Below are 24,871 nucleotides of genomic sequence, written 5' to 3'. Positions count from 1 at the left end.
CAAGTGCTTAACTGTTTTGACCCAGTCTTCTTTTAGAACTGCAGGATATGTAAGCAAATGCTAGATACATTTTCAAATATACATATGCATGTGTCTTTTTTTTTTTTTTTTTTTTACATAAGACCCTAATTACATAACAACTGGGCTTTTTTAGTTCAAGACAATGTAGTTCAGGAAAAATACTTAATTTGATAGTGCTATGAAACCTTCAGAATTATTTATTTATGTAAAAAGGCTAGCATTTAGCTTCTATAAATTAATTAGTTTAAAATATTCAATTAGATGAAGTATTGTAGTCTAATCCCATGATAATTTAGTCTTCCTTTCTACTAGTGTGGCAAGTATCTAAAATGGGACATACCATTTCTGTGAATATCTGTAACTCAATGTTCTGCTTTGTTTTTCTGCTCAGAATTTTACTTTTTTTTCATGGCAGAGAATGACAGAGAACTTTCACCTGCTACTTTTCTTTCATGTAAAGATAGTTCTGGAGTAGTTTCCATTGTATTCTTTTTCTTAGGTAGTCAGGTGTTGTCTTCTAACAGGAAATTTTAAATCATGTCTAAGAAGTATGTCAAGGACATTAACTTCCTGGAGATGTCTGTTTGTTGCAATGCTGCCAAGATTTTAAAGTCTTCAGTCAACCTAAAGTCTTTCATCCACTGTTACTTTTAGGAGCAAGCCACAATGGTTAAGCAATTTTTTTTTTTTTAATTTGCTAGAGTATATAGCAATGTGAGAATGGATAAGCAAGAGTACTATCCCTCCTACCAGTGTTTGGCACACATTGTTCCTTAACAGATCCATTCCTGTTCTGAAATATATTTCTACTGTGACAGGTCACTGCCATACAAAATGGTCATTCTTAAAAACAGGGAATGATTTATTTGAATATTTACTATTTGATGGTAAGTATTGCTTAGGAGATTTGACAATTCAGTGATTATTCATATCTGTATTTTGAGTGTTGAAATTAGTAATAGCATAGAAATCATCAACTCTTAGTCTGTAATTTTTACATTCAGGAATGTTTTGAGGTTTTGTATGAATATATTTAAATTTATAGGGTCCTTTATTTTTAAGGAAGATTAATTATATCACTGAATCTAGTGCCTGTGTGACTCCTTTTTTTATGGCATGACTAGTTCTTTAATAGTTTGGTATCTTTTATGTAGGGTAATAATGGAAGTAACATGGAGAAAATTATAGAGGCGATCATTAAGATACAAATTTGAGCTGTTAGGAAGTGAAAATTCCCATTTTATCAACACTGCAAGATATTTTAATTGATGTGCAGAAATCACCAAACTTTCATTCTGGATTATTGTTTTTACAAATGCCTGGTTTCAGAAGTGTAATCACGAATACATAATCATCAGGATGCCAATCTAACAGTTTATCAGGTTATGACAAATTGGGCTAAAGGTTCAGCCTGGGGCAGGACAGTGGTGGGTCCTAGGGATACTGTGTGATAATCTATATGGGGAGAGCAAACTCAAGCTGTTGTTTAGCCTAGAATAAAGCAGAAAAAAATGTTCTCCTATAAAGTGGTTGTACCTTTGAGAAGAGGAAGCCCTCGGTAGCTGTAGCTGGGCTGAGCTGGATGGCACCTTCTGTTACCATGCCTGTGCAGAGAGGTGCTCAGCACTGGTGGTGCTGGTGAGGAGAAGCTGTGCAGATATGGAGCTTCTGTGTGACTCTGGGAACTGCTTCTTGAAAACAAAACTTGGGAAAATCCTCTAACTCATTGATGTCAGCTGGCAGCATAAGAACCAATTAGGGAAATGATCTCTCTGTAGCTGGTATTGGGTAATGACATGATGATGTCAAGGCACATTGCTCCCCCCTCAGAGTGCAGTGGGGTGACTTGCTTAGGGGTTACTGGCAACTGCTGGCACCTCTTCTCCAAACTGGCAATTTCCCCAAACAGTTCTTGGGGGGCTGAGGCTGTGAGGGCTGCACTTGGAGCAGCCTTAGAATGATCCTGAGGTGACCAGCACATATATGCCTAGACAAGAATGGTGTGGAAGGAGCAACATTGGTGCAGTGCCATGCTCCCCTTGCAATTCCTTTTGCAGCCCCATTGTCCTTGGAGCTTAGTTTTTCTGGCTTTAGAAGACCTACCTCTTATGGCAGCCCCCAAACACTGAACTCGCAGCAGAACTGCAAGCTGACAATATTATATGGATTGCCAAGTCAATTCTGATTACTTATTACTGATTTTACTTACCTCAAATTAATTCAGAGCTCTATCACCTGCTAAAAATCTGTATTCTATGAAATGTGCTGATATTAATAATTAATGTTAGTAAAAACTAGGCTTCATTATGTTTTGCATGGATGCATTGAGAATTCTTTGCAATTTTTATGATTTTAACAGCATAACATAGAGAAATCATCTCCTGTGTATATGTTAGTGCAAATGTATGTGTTTACAAGGGAATCTTCATGATGTTCATCTTTTATTTTGCAGTCAAAACCTGTTGCATTTGCAGTTCGGACAAATGTTGGGTACAGTGCAGCTCACGAAGATGATGTCCCAGTCCCAGGCATGGCCATCTCATTTGAGGCTAAAGATTTTCTTCATGTTAAAGAAGTAAGTAAAACAGAGGAGTAAGTGAATCACTCTTTAAGGGAATACTTGAGTAATAGTGCTACTATTTTGCAATGTTGATAACACTTCACATTGCCAAAGCACTTTACAAATGTTAAAGAAGCTAACAGTGTATAAGGAATTGAATGTTCTTTTAAATGCTATTCTTGTGGAAGCAATGGCACAAATTCCTTACAATCAAATTAATGAAGTTCAGAAAGCAAGCACTTTTCTTCTCTAGTAAAAAACGTTTATTTATAGGTTTAAATGTCTATGTCTGACTATTCAAAGATGAAATAGTTCTGGTTATTTTTTTCTAATCTGGTACTGTGAGGGTTTGTTGTGATTCAGCAGCCAAGGGTTACTTCTGTTTTATCTGTGTGACTGCATCTCAATTAACCCCAAAATCCTCAGGTCTCCTGTTTTTTTACAGAAGCTACTTCCCTGACACAGACAGTATTTAGTTAGCAGTTACACGCTGAAGAACTGGAATGATGTTTCAAGATAATTGCAACTGTCAATAAATAAGCTTTGCATTTGCTGCATTGGTTTTCTTTTCCTGTAGTCTGCTTTTGACATTTTTAAATTTTTAAACATCTAAAGTAATTTTCTTTCTTTGCTTCTTGCAAGACACTCCCAAAAAGTAACTTGGTAACTTTAACATGCAGGCCCTCCTCTGTAGCCTACTGCTCCCTTTTGAATTTCTCCTTCATTTTAAAAGGTTTCCTACCTTTTGGTCATATTCCATTGCAGTTTGTCTCAAAACAGATATTTTCTGGATATGGAAAAATATAGGAAAAGAAATAGAAAGTTAATTTAAGGTTGAGAGCAACCCAGCCGTGTATTTGAAATTATGTCTTTGCCTCATTTCAGACTATCAAAAAATCCCTCAGTAGTTATGATTGATGATGCACAATGATTCTGCTAGCACGGGTGCTTTGGGGAAGAAAGAAACATTCCTAATACAGAGATAGAAATACAGGTGGACAGAAACTAAAGGAACACAAGAAACAGACTTGGCTAATGATCATAATTTTTCATATATATTAGGCACACAAAAAGAGAATAATTTTGATTCTGACTGTATATGGTGAAGGAAATACGCTCTCTGACTGATGATGGTGTGAAAGAATTGCTCTGCTCTGTCCTGTGACAAAAGAAGAGATGAGCAGGCACAGAGTCCTGGCCAGAGAAAACCATCAGCCTACTCCAGTGAGTCTTGAAACACTGGAAAATAAGGCTTGGTTTGGTTAGATCAAATGGTTTTCTGTAGTCATCTATTCCATCTGCACTTCAAATTAAGTGGTAATCTCAGACTTTACATCAAGTGTTTCCCCTGTTTCCATATAAACCAGACACACAGGGTTAGCAGTTTTGTGTTAAAAGTTAATGCATTTTTCTTTGCAGCCCAACTTAGTCTCAGATGCATATATATATGTGGGAGAAAATCTGGAAAGAAAAGTCTCCTGCACTTTTTTGTATCTCCAAAATGCCTTGAAGGCAAGCTTAGCTCAGCTGAGTTCTTACATTGTCTGTGGCTGCATGTAGCATTGAGGGGTGGAAAAATAGATTAGAATGTTCCTGCAACCCCAGGTGTATTAGAATAGGCATTCTGTGCTGATTGCCTTTAGAAACACCTGGTTTTCTCTAAGCTGTCGAGAAGTTATTGTCTACTGGTGCTGGTCCAGAGATTGGCTGGGAAGGCACCCAGGGATCAGGCCAGCTGCACCGCCGGAATGGCAAGATGGGAAGGGATCCATGGGGAGTCAAACTGGGACTTAGACTCTTGCCCTGCATTTGGCAGCAGCTGTTATGTCTGGGTGGGTTGAAGTTCCTTCAGAGGGTGCTCCAGGCCCAGCCCTTCCCTGCACATCCGTGTCCTCCCCCTCCATCTTCTGTGCCAGGCCCTGCTCGTCCTCCAGGGCTCTGTATCCCACCAGGCATTGCTCCTTCAGTACATTTGGTGCTCCCTATAGTTAATGCTGGGGGAACTGAATTGTCCAAACTTTAATTATTTTTGCAGATTAAAGAAAGAAACATGTGAGGCTATAAAATGCAGTGTTGCTTATATATTTTATACCTTGTTGCTTATATATTTTATACCTAATCTATTGCTAGAAATAAAGAGAGCTGAGTTACTCTCCAGCAGCTTCTGCTTGCATAAGGATGCCATACTGGACCAGTGCTGTCCTCTTTTTGTCTGAAGGGGCTGTTCACCAATTTTTGCTGCTGAGAGGGCTCAAACAAGAAAAACCTCAGTTCAAAATGTGCATGGACAGTGATGAAAAGCACTGCAGTGATTGAGTGTGAGGGAAATTTATCTTCATTATTAGGTTACATTCATTAAAACCCAGTACACATAAGGATGATGGATTCCTTCCTGCATGAAGAAACTGCTGCATCATAGTAACTTATGAATCTTTTGAGGCTTTAAATCATGGCCATAATTTTGTTCTGTGTTTAATTAATTTTTGCATTTCCTTTCGCGCTCCAAACATAGGTGAATTACAGAGAATTACTCAACTGAGCCAGCAGCTTGAGAGCTTGACATCTCTCTACCAAAATTTTAAAACAAAATTTAAAATTAGAAGGTATTATGTGTTTTACTATAAACTTTAAAAAGTATCTTATACTTTTCATATATTGACACAGCATTTATCTTTGAGACCTTGCAGAAGTATGCTTTTATTTCTATAGAACAAATTCTTATGGATTTAGGATTTCTATTGCTTCTAATAAAATTAATATTGTTGTGTGGTAATCTGTTGTACTGTGGGACAAAAATAGTGACTGTTCAGATTTTAATTTAATGGTGTTTTTAAATTATCTATCTCTTCCTTTTACTAAGTTAATGATTTAGTTAGCCTTTTGTAATGAAAGGGCATAATTTTAATAGTACATTTCAATCTAATACAGCTTTGAGAAACTGCTATTCCAGAGTAGCTCCCTATGAAATGCTGCTATTCTTACTCATAGAGGCATCCCATTGGATGAATATTATAGGTATCCTTATATTTTATAAGCCTAAAAGTGCTTTTATTTTAATCTCTATTATTTGTTAGCTGGAATATCTTGCAGCTGGTCTCAAGCACCACAAGATTTCTATAGCTGCCAAAGTGAAAGATAATACTGCAATGTAGGTTGTGTATCAATGATCCACCAATGATGGTAAAATTAATTTCTTTTTAGGGGAGCCCACACATTTTACATGTTTTATTCCTAACTGTACACTTGTTAAAGTTACTTGTTCTATAATTAAATAGGCACTATAATATCTACATTAATAGCTTGAGATTCAAGAGAGCTACTTTCTTCACATTCAGGTGTTCTCTTAAAGTTCCATAAATATTCCAAATTATCCAAAATTCCTTTTTGGTGATAGTTATTCCCATGGAACACCAGAAGTATTGTGTGTGGGGCCCCTACATGAGTGACCTATTTTCCTTCAAAAATGGTGAATAAATAAGAATGGAAAAAGCAAATAGTTCTGCTGCATAGACTTCTGCAAATCAACCAACCTCTCCCACACATGGTGGGTGGTGGGGTGGTGTATGAATAAAGGTGTTGAGTTAAAGTATTCAATATCTCATATTTAACAGAGCTGAAATTCAGTTAGTTGGGCTATCTGGTGGACTTGTAATTGTTAGGTTTTTTTAGTTATCCAGAGATATCCATTCCTTGAGGATCTATCATGGTAAGTTTAAGGTGCAGATCACATGAGCTATCTGAAGCAGGGTATATATAAGCAGCCAAATTCAGTCATATTTCAGAAGATTTTAGTGAGAAGTGGGGGCATTTGTTAAGTTGTATTTTTTAATTTAAATAGAGAACTGAATAAAATGGAATAAGAAAAATAGATTATTACAGAGCTCTAAAAATTCTAGTAGTAGGTGAGAGTGGATACTAAGTCTCTGGTGTCCACCAGGGAGAACTGTGAAGGGAGAGCAAAAGCAGCTCTCGAGCACAGAGGAGACTGTGAAGCAAGAAAAATGATGGTGAAATGAGCGGAAATAAAAACCTTGGAGAAACATGAAGTCTTTGCAGGAAGGTTTCCACTTAAGAAATATGGATTTTAATGATTTGAAAGGAATAATTATTGTAATGTATTTCTGAATATTACCAAAATTCTTCATTGCCATAATAACATAGCACAGTGATTAACTGCAGGGAAAAATTACCAAAAAAAAGGCATAGCTGCAAATTAAATCTAATAACAAAGTTATCCCAGATACAGTAATTTCTTAGTATGCTACTTTTTTTTTTTTTTTTTTTTTTAATCTGTAGAAATTTAATAATGACTGGTGGATAGGACGATTGGTAAAAGAAGGCTGTGAAATCGGATTCATACCAAGCCCAGTCAAACTAGAAAACATGAGGCTGCAGCATGAACAAAAGGCAAAACAAGGAAAATTCTACTCCAGGTAATAACAAGAGATCATTAGTAATAGCAACATTGTCTGTGACACAACTTGGAATTCGATGCTGTATATCAGTGATATATGCTTAATTATTTTTAGTTGCAGCTACAAACATTTTTGATCAATGAAGAAATTAATATATAATTAATTATATTATTTGTTATATAACATTATTCTAAATATTATATTGCTAATTAATAAGCTTATTTGTATCATTGCTACATGGGAGAAAAGTAGATATTTAGATTGGCAGTCTGTGGTGGTCTACCACTGAAATGGTTTCCTTCCTTTTTTTGTAAAATAATTGCTAATATACATTACAGTAAGTACATTTACTATGTACTAGTAATTTTTTTTAATTAAAATTGATTTATCTAAATTCTGTAACATTTTTTAATTGTTTTGATGGTCTTCCTATTTCTAAACACATTTAAAGCTCATTTTAGAAATTGCAGAATGTTAAGATCAGTTTATTTGTAAGCCAAAGCCGGTGCGTGTTAGTTAGCTTGTAAGGAAAAAATAGTCTTGTGGAATTCATTGCCTACAATCACAGCTTTTAAGAGCACTACATTTTATGATGGAAGTTTCATGTCAAGTCTTTTGTTATCTGTGACTGCAGCCATCATTGCATAAGAAAAAGGACTGTTTCTAGATATTCTGAACAATACTCAAGATAGAATAAAATCACCTTTACTCTCAAATTGTTAATAAAGTAGTTTTCTAGTAACACCTATTGAAGCAAATGTCAATTGTTTCCCTTTAAGTATAAAGGAAACAAATATTACCAGTGTATTTGAGTGGGATGGACCTGGAATTGAGCTAGGAACCATTCAGGAAGCCAGAAATGCTTTCATATCTCCATAGGAAGAGCAGCAGTGTTTCTAGAGCATGTCTAGAGTAAGACACCATGATTGGGCGGTGCTCAGCTGCATGCACCAGCTGTGAAATGCCTTTCCCATGAGCATGCTGTCCTCAGCAGAAGGATGCTGGATTCCTTATTTCTCTAGTGATACCTCTGGGACAGCCAGATGTGTCCCAGTGATTCACAGAGAATCATAGAGGCTTCCATTCTCCAGAAATTCTCACTGAAGATAACCTTGTCCTACACCACAAATGCATTAACTTAGTGCTTATTAATATTTCAATATAGAGAAAGTGGAAACTAATAATATTACATGAATTATTTGAAGATGAAACAACCTTTATTACATTTTTTTAGAGCTTTTCTCATTATGGTAACTCAAAAAAAAAAAATTGAACTGTTGTTTCATTTTCACAATTTGGATAGGTTTTCACTAAGCAGAACTTGACAAAAACCTCAGACTGCTTTAAGTTTGTTTGAGAGACTTTTTTTCTTAAGTGCTATATTGTATTGAGAAAGCAAAATAATTTGTATGTTAATTAAATTGAAAAGATGATAGATACAGTCTCATCTTTATTAGCAATTTATCAGCAATTCCTCAACTAAAGGAAACAGATATGGTCACTGGCTTAAGAATTACTCTTATTAATGGGTAGTAATATTAATCAATATATACTAGTAGTATATCAGTATTATTTACTGAATTGTATTAAGATCCTGAGGAAGTCAGAGCAGCAGAATGAATTGCACAGCAGCACAGGAAGTATGATTGATGTTTGCAGTTCCTCAGGTCTCAAAATGTACGCACATTTGGTGGGAGATGTATATTTTATACCTCTGCCAGAAATACTGTTTGTCTCACAGCTAGCACCTCATTTAGAAGGTAGATAATAAATAAACTAGATTAAATATTGAGAACGCTACAGAACTTCATACTAATGTATTACTTTACTCCAGTAAATCAGGAGGAAACTCTTCATCCAGTTTGGGTGACATCGTTCCTAGTTCCAGAAAATCGACGCCTCCATCATCTGGTGAGTAGGTTGTGAACCCTTCGGTAAAGAGACTCATGAACCTCATCTGTTAAAATCCATGTACCTTTAGACCTCTTCTTCTTATTCCCCATTCTTCTTAGGTAAAACCCGAGTGATATGTTACCAGATAAGGCTGGTTTGGGGTGGTTTGAAGTAATGGAGTCAATGCCAGCAAGTCCAGACAATGATAGTTGTTAATGCACAAAATTCCCTCTTTGCTTTTACCACAGAGTTTTGTAGCAAAGACATAATAGATCTGTGAGACTACATTACAGTAGGATAAGGGAAGGTTTGGTCTGGTCTGAGCACTCCTACTGAACAATAAATACTTCCTAGTACAGGAGGAAAAGCAGGAATAAAAATAGAAGTTTCTGAGAGGTTTCTGCAGTAGCATCAAGAAAGGCATTATTTTAAAACATCAGGAACATTTAGTTTCACAATTCTGATCATGAGGATGTACTTCACATAATTCTAGGATCCTGGATATTTTTTGCCTTTGACAAATTTTTCAAAAATACTATTTTGTACTTAGAGCATCAACATACAGATTTAACTGTAGTTAGGTTGGATTCAAGTGATATGAAGCAAATACGTGGCAAGTTGGGGGAGGATGCTGGCATTAGCTCCATTAAAAAAGCACAGCAGAAAATAACAAAAAAAATTTCTATTGAATTCAGCCGTTGTGTTGCTGGATGTTTTATTTTTCATTTGCATTGTAAATACTGAAAACAGAAAATATTAATGAGTGTTGCTAGTGCCTTTTTACTAGGACGAAGACATGGATCTTCCAATCATATTCATTTATATGGAGTCTGGTCTATAGACCAAAATGCACCTGAAGATTTTAAAGTATTTACTTGGTCATTTAAAAGGGAGACAGAGAAATTAAATTCTGTTTTGGTAGTGTCTTCATTTGGTTCAATTAATTTAAAAATGTATCTGTCTTGTGAAACCATGGATTCGTTAGCAACAACCAACTTTATTGCAATTGCAGTTTGTTTATAAAAATTCCACCTCAGTTTAATTTCTCTTTTATTTAGAAAATATTGTATTAGTTTACTAATGTATGTCCATAACAAGTGTGTAGAGCACATCTTAATATCTTATTTTTGGATGGCTTTAAACTGATGTGTTTACTGTTAAGGAAAACTTTTTCAACAATGGCATTTTTGTAGTAAAATTGTCCGTCAACTTGACCTATATTGTAATTTTATAGTTAAAGTGCCTGAAATGCTGTGATATTATTTGCTATCCAAAAAACACTTGAAGATCGGTACATGTATTTCCAGAATGTTGCACAGAATTTAGAGTTAGGAGCACAGATATCACCTGGATTACCAGCTGACTGCTACCCATCCTCTAATTTTCATTGCATTGAGTCATTTTTTCAGACACTGTCTTTCAAGAAACATGGTTTTTCTGGAGAAAGAAGGAAATATGTTAAAGTTTATTCAGTTACAGTAAAGATTTGGAAAATATATATGGATAGTACACATTAACTTATTCTGCAATAGCAAGATTTTGAATCTACAATAACCTTTGCTAATGATGTCTTAAGAAAGGTGAAAGAGGCATAGTTTGTGTCTAAAACAAGAACTCAGGTGACTTTGAAACACAATTCAATTATTACTCCCACACCTCCTCCCTTTGAAAGTATAATCAATTACAAATACATCAATTATTTAATAAGTTGAAGAATACTAACTGAAGAAGTTAATTTCATTTTTTACTTTGAGTTGGGGATGGGTTTTTTCAATATAAAATAGTGCCACTGAAGAACAAAACCAAAACAAACTCACAAACAAGATGAAGAACCAGTGAAAAACAAATGAAAGAGAGGCTAATATGCATTTAAATAATCAATATTGATATAGTAAACAATCCATTCAGTCCTGTTAGGCCACCAAACTGGGTAAGAAAAATGCTGAAAATTACTGAAAATACCCCATTGAACTAAAGATATTTAACAGTAAAAGAACTGTCACAGGAGATGTTCCATAGCGTGAAGACTGAGAATGAAAAAAGGAGATACTGGTAACTAGCTGATCAAATTCTGCATTTCTTTCCTTCAGGAAAAGCTTAAGGTAACTAATTTTTTGCTGACAATTTTGGTTGAACATAGTAACAAAGAGTTTTAATATGCCTTATTGTGAGTGATTTACAGCATCTGTGCTGGCCTGTATTCAAGAAAATATAATATGCTCTTTTTATACTTATGAAGAGGATGAAGGAACAGTGTTGTTAGAAGAAAATGTTACATGATTTCTGTGACTGTTTTTAGGAGCAGGATTATAGAAACAGGATGCAGATCTACTCACTGGGTTTTTCCTGGGAAGGACAGACTCAAAGGCACAGTAACTCAGGAAATGTCAGGCATCAAGGCATTAGATCTGTGGCTAATTCAAATGGGAAAATGTACTTTATGCAAACAAAAGAGATCGCTGCCCCAAGTATCTGTTACATCAGTAGCTGCACGTAGGCTTGACAGAAATATTTATTTGTTACATAATTTAATAGCACATGCCACTGTATTAGTTGATGTCCCACTCGTGAATCAGATGAAATCAGGTCACTAAGATGGTTTCATAATAGTTTGCAATGATTAATTAAGGGTTTGGATAAAATCAATACAAACGATTCTGCTTACAGATCTATTTAGGGTTAGGCTCAGTTCAACGTCATGGCATGGCAAGATAAGTGTGTGTTACCAGAGGGAGTGGAGAGGTGGGTAACACCTTCACACACGAGGGTGGTGATGTATGACTGATTATGGTTCACTTTGGTGCATCTACTTGCTTTCTGAAGACAAGTTTAAACCATTACTTAAGATCAGGATTGACTCTTGTAAACGAGAAAGGTTTTGTTTGGCTTTGTTTCATTTTACCTGTGGTTGGCAGGTATCTGTTCTACTCAGCATTCAGGATAATACGGCTTTGTGTTTTGAAAGTGTATTTATTACTGAGTCTGTGAGGATTCCTGTTGAAACTGTTATTACTTACTTGCTAAAAACCACATAATTTGTGGTTATGGTATAAGCCTTTTTTGTTACATATTCTTTTGGGGTAGAGATTGAACAGCAACGGTTTATTGTATTCACTTCCATTTTACCCCGCCTACGTCCTGACTTTTTACATAGGATTCACGTCTCTGAGCTAAGCTGGGATAAATTTCCTTTCTTCTGCTATCCATTCTTTCTAGTTTTCACTATTTGTAGATCTATGTTTAATTATTCCTAATAAATGTAGCTTATGAGTACAATGCATTTTTATTTAAAAGATTAAAAATCCCAACTGTAGTCCATCCTGAGATAAATGTAGATAACAATGTCTGGCTGATTTTGTCATCAAAAGTGATTTGTCTTCTAATTCTTCATTTCCCATAGACACAGTAGTGACATTTCAAATTTCAATTGATGATAACCATTTTCAGTTAGTGTTCATTGCTATAAAATAATTGAAATGTTGTTGACCAAGTTATGTTGTTTACATTGGTGGAGGTCTTATCTATTCAAGTGAATATTTTGGATTTACACTGGTGTAACAAGAACAAACTTGGCCACTGGTCTATTTTGTAAATGTTACAGTAGCTGTTACAGATCACCTTCTGTCTTCTAATCCTAAAGTACTGCACCTTTAAATTTTCCCCTTTGTTTTATTGTGTTTTTTTCTCATGGTCAACATTATTCATTTATTTATTTATTTACTTACTTATTTATTTATTTATTTATTTATTTATTATTTCTCTGGACAGTTTTATTTCTCTTTACCTGTTATTTCCTTTTTAACCTATCTTTACTTTCCCTGTCATCTGATAATTCTGAATTGTTTGTCTGTATATAGCTGTAGACATAGATGCCACTGGCTTAGATGCAGAAGAAAATGATATTCCAGCAAACCATCGCTCCCCCAAACCCAGTGCAAACAGTGTAACATCACCCCACTCCAAAGAGAAAAGAATGCCCTTCTTTAAGAAGGTAACACCAACTTCCAAGCTCCCATCTGTCCACCTGCTCACCTGCACTGCGTCGCATTTCTAGTCCTGTTAACTGTCTGCGTCCTTTGACAAGCCAATAACATGCATGCTTTGTTGTTCTTTGTTTCTCTTCCATGCTGCTGTAGCTAAGCAGAAGCAGAAATCGGTAAGTTTATATCGACATTGCCTGTGTTTATCCTGCCACTGGCATCATTAGCATTATAACTCCAGATTAACAATGCAGCTATTCTAGAATTAAGGATGAAGAGATGTGTTGAGCTGATAGTGGATTCATTACAGGAAAACAGGCAAAAGTTCTGTGTGTCTGTGAAACTCTGCTACATACTTATCCTTTTTGATGGAATAAAAGGACACACTTAGCAGGCCTTATAAAATCTTTGAGAAAATTGTTTCTAGCATTGTAATGCACCTCTCTAGTGCATGTTTATTCTTTCTATATCTTACTAAATTTTTTTTTTCTTTATTATTCAGTCTGTTGAAATCGTTATTGGAATCTATCAGATACTCAGTTTGGACTTTGGAAACAAATTGTCAAATTTGTTCTATTTTTAATTTAGTCTATACTTAAGCTTCTAATTCACTAGGTGCAAAGTCTGCAAGTGCACAAGACCAATGGAAAACCTCAGACTTGTTTTGACAGTTTACTTCAGGTTTTTCCTATTGTCATGTATAAATTATCAGCCAAATGTTCTTGCCATCCATCAGCGAGACTTTTTTAGTATCTCAGCTATTGGAAGTGGTACTGGTGGTTCCCAGGAGAGCCGATGTCTCTCCATAGATAACCTAGATAACTACAGAATTATGCAATTGGCATCCTGTTGCAAAAAGCTGCAATAGGTTTCTAGGGCCTTTGCTGGAAGAAGTTAGCAAGACATTAGATAACAGCCAAACTATGAAGTGAAATACCACATTTGATTTTTTTGTTTTAAAATCTGTAGTCTTCATAGCTCTCATTCATTTGGTTTTAACCACTCACTTAAATCTACAGGTAACAACCGACTGTTATAGTGCTTAAACAGTGCCAAGTGACATTGTTGTCCCTGCTGTGGGTGCTCTCGTGTTTAATAAGTAGATCTTTGTTTCTGTCTCTCTTTTCCTGAACTCTTTTGCATAGTATTGAATCCTTCTCATTTCCAAAGTCACTGCTGTTGGCTTCAGTTTGGTCTGTTAAGCCTGGTGTAGAAATCAACAGTGGGTTCTTACTTCTGAGTACTTTCTTACTTAATCATATTTTTAATTGGATAACACATGCTGACATGTATTGGATGCTGTCTGCATAAGCATCTTTCAAAGCTGCAGCTTCCAGATGAACCACCTTAGATATGGATGAGGGTCAGTCCCGCATCTTTCTTTGACTCTGTGGTGCCTCTTTTCTTCCATATCAGAATCATTACTGTGTTAGTGGGGTTTGTAATACTGACATTTACACTATGTACTGGATGGCCATCCCAAAGTAATCTACATAGCCAAATCACTGAGTAAAAGCCCTATGTTCAAACCTGCCAGTTTTTATTCTGAGTTCATATTTGAATTTGAATCTGCAGTGAAAGCTGTATAGTTCAGTGCCAGTCTATTAGAAAATATTAGATTCTATACTGCTAAATTAATGAACTTTAATGCTTCCATTAAATAACTTATACTCAATTTCCTGCTGACAGCTTCATTATTTAAAGCTGTAAAAATTAGAGGAAAAAAATGCCCATTGCAACAGAACAGAATTTTAAAATACCACATATTCCATCAAATAAGGTAATTTCTGTGCTTGCCCTGATTGTCAAATAGCTGGTTAACTTCTAGCATGAATGCCTTTGGTTAAGTCAGCCACATTAAGACAAAGATCTGTTGCATGAGGGCACTCATGCTAAAAGCACTTGCACAACTGTAATGAATTTTTCTTCGAATCTGTCTCAAATACACTTATCAGATTATTAAAAATGTTAGCAAGAACAGTGGAGGACTTCTTTTGGATAAAGGCCCAGCCTAATTGCAGGGGTTTGCTTTGAAACATGTTGAGTCAGATTCTGTACTGTGAAAAATAAATTAATTTCACATGCTTATGATGCCTTGGGCACTGGTCTTCATTCTCATGTTATTAATTATCTTGTGAAACTACAGGTAACAAAAAGTAAATTACATTGAGGGACATTCACAAAAATATTTTCTGTGTTTTAGGCTGCTTTAGACTGCTGCTTGTATAGCATTGTGTGCTGTCACTGTATAAATGTCTGTCTTTGTGGGTTTGTGTTTTGGAATGTATATACTTATTTTAATGTTATTGCGAAACACCTTGGGATACATTGAGTTCTGGAACAATGAACAATGTCTGTATTCTGTGATCTTGACTGATGTATTTGTACTATGTAAGCATTTGAAAAATAGATCTGGCATTTCTTTTTCTGTAACACCCACACATTTCTGGGTTTGGATTTCAATCTTTTATTCCCAAGACAATGATAAAGCAAAACTTTCCTTATGAACAAGAACCTCTTTCTGATTAGACCCCATTCATGGTGATATATATTGAACAGCCACTTACTGAAGAAGAAAAAATACCAAACTTAACATTTTGTTTCTTTTTATATTGTGTTATGATAAAATTTTTGCAACCCTTAAAAGGAGGCAATCTATTTTATCTCTGTATGCTAGAATACTTTTTTAGAAATTTTGCATGATACATCAGTTAATATTTTGGTAAATATGGTGCTACCAGAATCCATTCTTGGGTGGTGACGAGAACTTCCCAAAGTGGAAGAAATGCTATCCCAAGCTCTGCTTATGATAATTTTCTATAAATACTAACTTGATAAGTCATTATTTTTATTTAATTTGTAATTGAATTGTGGGTGCACATGTGGATGTCAGACTGAATGGTGCCATGGGAATTTGCAGTGATGTCACAATGTTTTTTCAAGCAGTGGGCAGATCTGAAAATTGAAAAAAAAAATGCATTATGCTTTTCCAATCCCGTTTGTTTTATTTTTCTCTTCATAATTTCCTATATAAAATTCCTGTTTAAAACATGTCACAGCTGCAGGATTAACCATTTCAATTCATTAGTTGTTGGAAATAACCTTTTCAATTTAGCAGTTAGGAATTATGCACTGGGAAATGGGCATGACCCAGAATAAGAGTTTTTAACTATCCAAAGTATACATAAAAACAGTGGGAAATCTTAAAGTCAAAGAAAAGTTTTTTTCAAAAGAAATCCCTGAACCTCTTATGTCCTTATGTTTTGCTACCATTTCCTGGGAAAAGTTAATGAATCTGAGATTCCTGTGACATTACTGGAAATTCAGAGTTCCTAATACTTAAAGAGTGTATAACACTTTCTCTAGATGTTGTGATGCTGAAAACTTTCTCTGTTTTGCAGACAGAGCACATCCCTCCCTATGATGTAGTGCCTTCTATGCGACCAGTAGTTTTAGTGGGGCCTTCTCTGAAGGGATACGAGGTAACTGATTGTTGTAAATAGTTTCATTTTTTACAAAATACTGTTCTTCATTTGTATTTGATAATTTATAACATAGGCAAACATCAGACAGTTTTTACTCCTGCTAAATAGCTGCTTATTTTTATTTCATCTCAGAATTGAGATAAATTGCATTCCAACCCCATTGTTTGGATTTATTGTCAGCTCTTTTTTTTCTACAATATTCTTATCATTCAGAACTATGAATTTTTATGCAATTATTAATTTGTTGGTTTTTTCCTTCTAGGTAACAGATATGATGCAAAAAGCATTATTTGATTTTTTAAAACATAGATTCGAAGGGCGGTAAGTACTTTGCAATGCAAATATACTTCAGGTTCCATTTGGGTATTACCAGGTTTTTCAGAAATAATAACATTGGACAAAATTAGGAACGACAGTTAATTCCTTGGTCAGTGGATTAGAAGTTTCCTTGACCGAGCATGCAGAGGCTGTGTTGCAGTGGGAAGTATTCTGGGGCATATATTTGTTGAGAGTGGAAAAAAGGATGTCTTCTTCTTGAGGACTGTGACATTCACACCTCAAATTGCTAGATATTTATCTACAGATTAAAAAGTGATTTTAAATATTTTTCAAGTGATATCAAATCAATGCTTCCCAGGTTTTGAGCAAACTGGCAAGAGCCACGGTTCCTCCTCAGCTCTACTTCCTTACTTGGCATCCAACTTGGAAAGAGTGATATGGGATTCAAACTATCTGGTATATGGGATTGTCAAACTTTTGATCACTCAAGATAGGAGCTTGGTTTGACAGTAGTTCTGGGCTCTGTAGTGGGAAGTTTCAAAAGGAGAGGGATGAGGGGGTGGGGCAGTGCCCTACCTTGCTGAAATACGGTCACCTTTGGCAGCACACCGGCTCCCTCGCTGGGTTCTGACCCGAGTGGTTGCAGCACACTCCGCTGTAACACATGGGATTTGTATTTGAGCCTTCAGGCATTACTGAGGCACAGATGTCAAATAATAGTCTGTCTCTAAAAGCAGTGCCTTGGTCTATAACTCCAACATCACAGACCCATGGAGCAGAGACATGAGATGCATTCTTGAAACACAATTATATTGGTATTGGATCAAGCTCCAGATTAATACGTTCTAATGGGTTGACATTGGGAGGAAAAATTGTGAAAACAAGAAGATCTTATAATAAAATCTGTAACTTCAAGGAATGTTCTATTTAGCTTGGAAGTGGTCAGATGCATAACACTATTCTGTGTGTCCTGCTGCTGTCAAAACTTCGAAGAGGGAGCATGAGGTTTCTTGCCAATAGCTTCAGTTATTTAAAATACCACACATGGTGGTTTAAGCTGGTGGATTTTCTCAGTCAGAATAATGATGTCAATACCTAAACGCTTTAGTAATCCCTCTTTATATTAGTCAGGATTGTCACCCCTAGATAACATACCTTCAGAATTGGAAGTTAACAAAATATCTGTTGCAAACAGAAGAAAATTATTGCATCTTTATGTCTTGAAATATTTCAGAGCATGTCAGATATTCAGTTGTAGATCCAACTGTGGCAGGGTGAATCCACAAATACTCCAAACAAAATTTGTCTCTATAGTATCAGATTTGAAGCATCCCAAACTTCAGTAGCCATTGGAATCATTACTTAAGGTCCTGAACAAATTGGCACCAGAGATTCTCAGGTTCATGCTACTGCTTTGAGTTGCCACACTGTTGTCCCTGCTCTCCTTGCAATTGTTTTGCAATATGAACATACACACCCTTTGTTTTGAGAACAGACTTGGCCTTCCTGATGTGATATTTCTCAAAGACAAGAAAATGTCCTCAGAAAGATGTTAAAAAGTCTGAAAATTAAGAATTGTATTTTTTATAGACAAACAGACTGATAAATCTGGCGTTGCACAGGATACCATAATTTGATTTTAAATGGCAAAATTTTACTATTGCCTGTAGGAAAAAAGATCAGCAAAAAAGAATCCAAATCAACTAAAAAACCCAAAAAGTTGTAAAAGTTTGTCCTTCCATTAGCAAATAAATAAAACTAATAAGTATCCCAATATACATGTTTGATTTAATTTTAAGACAAATGGCATTATCTGTGAGGAGCTGTGCCACAAATTACAACCTTTGGTTATGCTTTTAGCTTAAAAATAGCCTATTGGATTACATTTCAGATGAACAAACAGCATCTGACTGTGCTTGCTAGAGAGGAGCCCTCCCACTTCTTAGCAAATCCATTTCCTCTTTTAAATTGCAAGTAAAATCCTACAAGGAAGAAGCAGGGAATATCGTCAGTGTGATTTAACTCTTAGCACTGGAAAAATGTGACCTCTAAACCTCATTAGACCAGAGAGTTTGAAAAGGATCTTAAGGGTGCATTTTGACCCTGTAAAACAAAATAAACCAAGGTAACTGTTTTCCTAGGAAGAAGAATATGCAGAAGGTTATGTAGCAGGTCAGTGCAAACAACTGAAAGTAATAACCACTTCTTTCTTGGCTCATCTTTTCTCATAAACACAAAGCTGAGCCTGCCAGATAGTCAACCTAGGCTTTTCAAGTATGTGCTTCTCCAAGTTACAGTTCCTATTTTTAGGTGCTAGCATTTCACTGCTAGCTTGAATCTTTCTGGAAAATTATAGGTAGCTCTTGCACTCTGTTAGAAAAACACATGCTAGTAATCTGAACAATAAAAAAGCCAAAAAAACCCAAACCAAACAAAATAATCCTCAGTTATATTGCTGGACTCATTTCCCTGATAAGCCTTACCTTTACCATTTAATTCTGCATGTCCCTATATGTCTTACACCCATGGCTAAAGTAAGCCAGTTGTCGTTCAGTACCGTTCAAGAAGTCAGGGAAAGGAGAAACCAGCCTGTTCATACTGGGGATACTGGTGAAATGTCAGACCCTCACCAGACCTGGAGCCCCCAAGGAAGTTCCATCTTCTGCAGAAATCCTTGACCAGCTCCTGCCTCCCTTCTCCCCACGCACGTGTAGGAGGATATCAGTATCAGTAGTTATTGTAACAGTATTAAGTTAGATAAAGTTTTTTTCTCTGTTCACATTGGGTGAAGCATACAGTGCTGCTGAGAACTTACTTTCCTATAGTCTTAGCCATCTTCTAGTGTTAAACGAGACTTCTTCCCACATCCCCGAAAGATAAATAATGTTCAGTGCTATTTTGCTGTATTTATTTTGCAGTATATCAATTACACGAGTCACAGCAGACATCTCGCTTGCCAAACGCTCAGTGTTAAACAATCCCAGTAAGCACGCGATCATAGAACGGTCTAACACGAGGTCAAGCCTAGGTGAGTACCTTAATGATGTTATCTACAAATTGCCTTTGAAGTGTGCTACTCTCATTTCATATGTATAAGCTAAAAATAGCCTTCTCTCTGCTGTGGGAAAATCACAGTTCCCATAATTTAGAAATCATTTTAAAATCACTATCAGGTAAACTTCCTATAGTGCTGATTTCGATTGATTCTGCTTGTGCTCAGTTTTCATGTTTTGATGTTGGTCTCAGTGGGGAGAGGCAGCCATCCATATAAAATCTGAAAATATGTTCTTCTGGTTAAATATTTGGAATTATATGAATATTATTGATATTGTGCATGATTTTTAATGTGATGACTAGTAGTGATAGCTACTGACATGAAATCTGAGAAAAATTATTGAAGTACACATTTTATTAATTTTGTACCAGTTTAACTAAACGTAAGGTTGATACAAAGAAAGGAAGGATGCAAAAAGGGAGATGTTTTTTAAAAATTGTATAGCTACATTCATAGTCTAAATATCTGTCAAGTTACATGAGTCTTTTTGCACTGAAGCTTGTCCAGTGTATCAATAATTTAACATTTATTATTCAGAAAGAAAAATAAGCTTAGCTGGGAAGTTGTAATTAAATGTAACCATTTACAGTACAGGTGGCTGCACTGGAGCTTCCCATTGCAAGGTGTCCTTAGATTTAGGAGGAAAAGGTCATTATTTTGGAGTCTTAATTACTTAGTGCCTTTGTCTTTCCTCTAGAGTGAGATGTATCCAGGACTCTGCTGCTGTCACTGGTGCATTCCCTGTGTAGAGACACCTGAAAATAGCCAAGAGGTCTAGGGGAAGGTTCCCTAACCATGGCAGGGGGCTGGAGCTAGATGACCTTTAAGGTCCCTTCCAATACAAGCCATTCTGTGATTCTAAGATGAATCCTGCCAGGAGTCTATATCTACATACTTGTGTAAGACTTGACTGAGATACGGGACTAAATCCCATAAATCCTGCGCAAGTCTCCCATCAAATACCAAAAAAAGGGGAACTTGCTACATCCCAGGTGAATACTCAGTCATGTTTCTGCCTTTACAGGGCTGCAGGTTCCTCTTTGTAGCCTTTGACAGAGATTGGTTTCCCCTGAACGGCATTACATCTTGAAAAATTGTAAATTTTGTGAAACAAGAAAGTAGTTTCATTCATCCTATTAAATAAGTTCTTATCAGTTATACACCAAAAATTTTCCAACGACACCTGAACTGTGACTGAATATTTAACATTTGCCTAATATAGTAGTACTTTTTAGAATAAGCTTTTCCACCCTAAAAATTTTTACTTCCCTTTCTTGAAAAATTGTTTTGTAAAACCTTTGCTTTCAGCTATATGGAGGCTGTGAATTTTTGCTTTAAAGGAGTTTATAGCTTCCAATTGTGTCTTATTTTAAGTGTTTTCAAATATCAAAATGCAATGTACTGTAACAAAATAAGTATTTTTACACACAAGAATATTCTTCTGTGTGAATTTCAGTCTTGTCACCAAAGACTGTTTAATAATCTAATGAAAAGATAAAGTATCACTTATTTTGACTAGGACTGAAAACTGGTAGTAAGTATGGAGGTCAACTAGTCATGGAACAGAATCATGATGATTAAGTTTCCAGCCTCATCAGCAAAGCTTGTGCAATTTTGCAATACTGTACAAATATATGCAGCAAATATATGCAGCAGTGAAAGCATATAATTAATTTCTCATATATGTGAAACACCTACCACAAAATTCTATACAGGAAAAAAATCAATAAAAATTAAATGCTGCCCAATCTTGTACACCTTTACCACCTCTACAGTAGAACTGTACTCTTGAGAGCATCAGCATTTTTTCTTTGTATCAAGGTACTTTTTTAGATGGAGGTATTTAAAATGGGAGTTGTGACAGAACCTCAGTTTGGGACACCCAAAAGATAACAGTGTTTACATATATATGCAAATATGTGGATAGATAGGTAGATGTGTCTCTCTAGATTTTGTAACAGGCCTGTTTTTAACTAAGATTTCCTGCTACATATCAGGTTTTCAGTTGAGTATAATTGTTCTGAAAATTATCTGATTTATAAAATAACTTTGAAGACCTTTGACTAGAGCAACTGGGTCATTCTAGCATAAATTTAGGGAAAAAATTAATTTTACATATGCTAAAATAGTCTCAAACCTTTTTCTTTCAGAAGATGTAATACTTCCATTGATCTAGTAATCTAGCAGGGTTTTGAAATTCGGTAGTGAACTGAACAAAATTTCAATTACATGTTTCTGGGCAATTTTATGAAACTTATGAGAAAACTTGACCAAATTATTAGAAGCTGCTATTAACACATAGCAAGTTTTGCATCTGAATTGCTTGAAGTCTCAGCTTTCCTTGGCCAGGTCCAGCAATGATGCTGAGCAGAACTTGCTCCCAGCAGACTGAGTCAGGGCAACCAAGCAGCACTGAGGTGAAAAGATGCTCATCTTTCAATTTACAGTCCCTCCTTTGCTATGCAGAATGGAGAATGGAATAAAAAGTCATTTGCTTGAAAGATGTTCACCTGGAGGAATAGATGGCTGCCAGGCTAAGGCAGGAAGGCAGGTAGTGAAAATCCATTATAGAAGAGGTTGGGCTTATGGAGAAGGAGATGGGCTAGTCAAACCCACTGATAAAGCACCTCCAGGCCAGTGCTCTAGGCATGGGATAAACCATGGGAGGACAGAAATCAGTCAGGAAAGGAAGTGATGTGGCAGCAGTGTTGGGAGGAAAACTGAGATAAAATAAGCTGGAGTCAGAAAAGGTAACTGCTTTTGTAAGACAGTGGAAAACCCTTGCAGAAGGCAAAAGAAAAAAGTACAAGGCATGTTACAGCCTGTTCCCTTGCCTATCTGCAATGTACCTCAAGGCAGAAATAAGAGTCAGAATCAGAAAACATCATTATAGTCTGCTGGTAGGTGACAAGACACCAGTGCTGTGAGTATTTAGTTGGCTGAAGTAGAAGAGGTGAGTAGTAATATCACACTATATAGTGGATTTTTTTTTTCAGTGATGAATTTTTTATAAGTCAACAAAATATCCTATTAAAAGAATATTATTAGTTCTACAGATTCATTCAGTGCAAAATAAAGGTTAGGAAGTGATAATAAGAAGGCTAACTGTGCAGCATTTTAGTATCTTTAGGTTATATATGCTGTGATCCAGCCTTTGATCAAATATTTACAGACTACTTTTACACCAGTCCTCTGCCTTAATATTCTTGATAAATGTATAAAACAGTGTGGCAAATTGGAAGCAATGAGATTTCCCCAGTGCAATAGTGGCTTTTGCTGCTTCTGATATAGAACTGCTGGACAGCACTGGATTAGTTATTCTGACTTTATGAAGATGGCTATTTTTTCACAGTGTTCTTTGTATGCTTCAAGCATCTTCTATAGAAAGACTGAGTGTTGTAGCTGAAACAGAAATTCAAGCTTTGGACTTGTCAAATAATAGTGTATACCATCACAGTCAGCATGTTGCATGGTAATGCACTGCCTTGGAGAAGGGGGATGGAGAGCAGGCAGTCCATTATGTAGTACTGGAGCTCCTGTTGGGAGCTTGTAAAATATCAGCCTTGTGGATCCTCATTCCCCAGAACTTCTTATTATAGGCTCTACTCTTTGCAGACATTTAACTGGGGAGGTATTCTTTTTATTCCCAGCCTAACTCAGAATTTTTTCCTTCTCTCAGATTAGTGCTGGTACTCTGTACTGACAGTACAGAGCAGCATCAGGAATGTCCTGAGTCTTAGTACAGACGTCTAAAAAAGCTTCAAGGTTATGTTCCATTTTGGAAGAAAGAATCCCCAGGAATCAGGATTTCCTGCATTTCTATTCTGAATATAATTTTTATTGGTAATTACTCTGAAGAATCAGACGCTACATTTCTGAAAATTAAATCCCCGAATTATTCATAACTTGTGATTATTCTTTCTAATTCACTTTTCTCTTTGGAGTATACATTCATATATTCCAGCTTCTCACTTAACTGGGATGTTTCAAAGGGAAAAATAATTTTTTTGCCAAAGTGAGCTCCACAAAATAGCCCATAAATATTTTATGCATTCTGTTTTCAGAGAAAGATTAGAGCCATGTGTTCTAAATGAGATGTGAAACACGTATTTGACAATGAAGAGAAAGTAAATTATTCAATGGCTTCTTATCAGTTGACAGTATATGGAGTTGCATACTGAATGAGACAGCAGCCCTAAAGGAACAGCTATATTATATGTTCCTGAATGTGCTCTCTTGAAATACAGATCACAAAAGATTTGATTAAGGAGAGCTATTTTGGCATTTTATATGTTATCAGCATTAGCTGTGCAGCCAATGGTGTTCTCTACTTCTACAAGTCTTATAGATACATCATTAAATCAGGACTCATATCACGTTAGTTCTTTTCTAGTATCTGCTGCAGGGCTGCTTATAGTCCTGGAAAATGATTTTTTTGTCTACCTACATTTTCTCTTCCATAAGATGAAAATAATGGGTCTTTTCCCCAAATCACTGATGGGGGGAGGAAAAAAGCATAGAATTTCAGCAAATACTAAATTCTCAACTTGTGCTGGGTGATTTTTTTCCTGTTTTTGTTTGGTTTTTTTGTTTGTTTTTGTCCAGACTATCTCCAATGACTTAGTTCTGGCCTAGGTATTTAAAACTGGTATTTATCACAAAAAGTTTTGTTCTTGTTAAGGAAAAACAGTATTTGTTTTGGTTGGCAGCTTCCGGGCTGCACAACTATGAGATGTGGGGAGATGAGGTGCTCTCCTTTCTCTCCTCCTTGAACAGCCATTGGCACATGCAGTCATTGGCAGAGATCTGTGTGGTTTATTCCTACATCTGGTACACCTTAAAAATGCCTTTATACAAATATATATATACATATTTGCTATATATATATAGTATGTATATATATGGCAAATACAGCTCCCCAGAACTGCTTTTTGTTAATGCAAATCCCTCCTTCCTTCCAGATTCAATGGAAAGCTATTTTTTTACTCATCAAACTTTATGTAGTGGTACCTCATGCAGCCAGGCCACTGATCTAGCCCTCACTTATGATCACATTTGTGAGCAGCAGTTGTAACTGCAGCAGAGAAGGCTATTTCTTAGACTTCTGAAAATATTTTGTTGGTTTTTCATTATTTTAATAAGTGTTCCATCAATTACTTAAGGTAGTAAAAAGGTTCTGTGCT

At 35.9% G+C, this 24,871-nt stretch overlaps 1 protein-coding gene across 11 annotated transcripts in view; it reads left to right on the top strand.

Moving 5' to 3' along the window:
* CACNB2 (calcium voltage-gated channel auxiliary subunit beta 2) overlaps window positions 1-24,871 on the top strand; it is a 246,585-nt gene that overhangs the window by 197,916 nt on the left and 23,798 nt on the right. For 8 of the 11 annotated variants that reach the window (XM_064408472.1, XM_064408479.1, XM_064408525.1 and 5 more), the window contains 7 exons: window positions 2,474-2,596; window positions 6,878-7,014; window positions 8,831-8,907; window positions 12,747-12,880; window positions 16,271-16,351; window positions 16,617-16,675; window positions 19,552-19,661. In XM_064408472.1, the coding sequence (XP_064264542.1) occupies window positions 2,474-2,596; window positions 6,878-7,014; window positions 8,831-8,907; window positions 12,747-12,880; window positions 16,271-16,351; window positions 16,617-16,675; window positions 19,552-19,661 (721 nt within the window). Of the gene's footprint in view, window positions 1-2,473; window positions 2,597-6,877; window positions 7,015-8,830; window positions 8,908-12,746; window positions 12,881-13,025; window positions 13,046-16,270; window positions 16,352-16,616; window positions 16,676-19,551; window positions 19,662-24,871 lie in introns of all 11 variants that reach the window. The other 3 variants (XM_064408489.1, XM_064408499.1, XM_064408545.1) reach the window with 1 other exon arrangement.

The sequence above is a fragment of the Passer domesticus genome, chromosome 1, assembly GCF_036417665.1.
Source record: "Passer domesticus isolate bPasDom1 chromosome 1, bPasDom1.hap1, whole genome shotgun sequence".
Classification (NCBI taxonomy): Eukaryota; Metazoa; Chordata; class Aves; order Passeriformes; family Passeridae; genus Passer; species Passer domesticus.
This window is presented reverse-complemented; position numbering and strand designations above follow the sequence as displayed.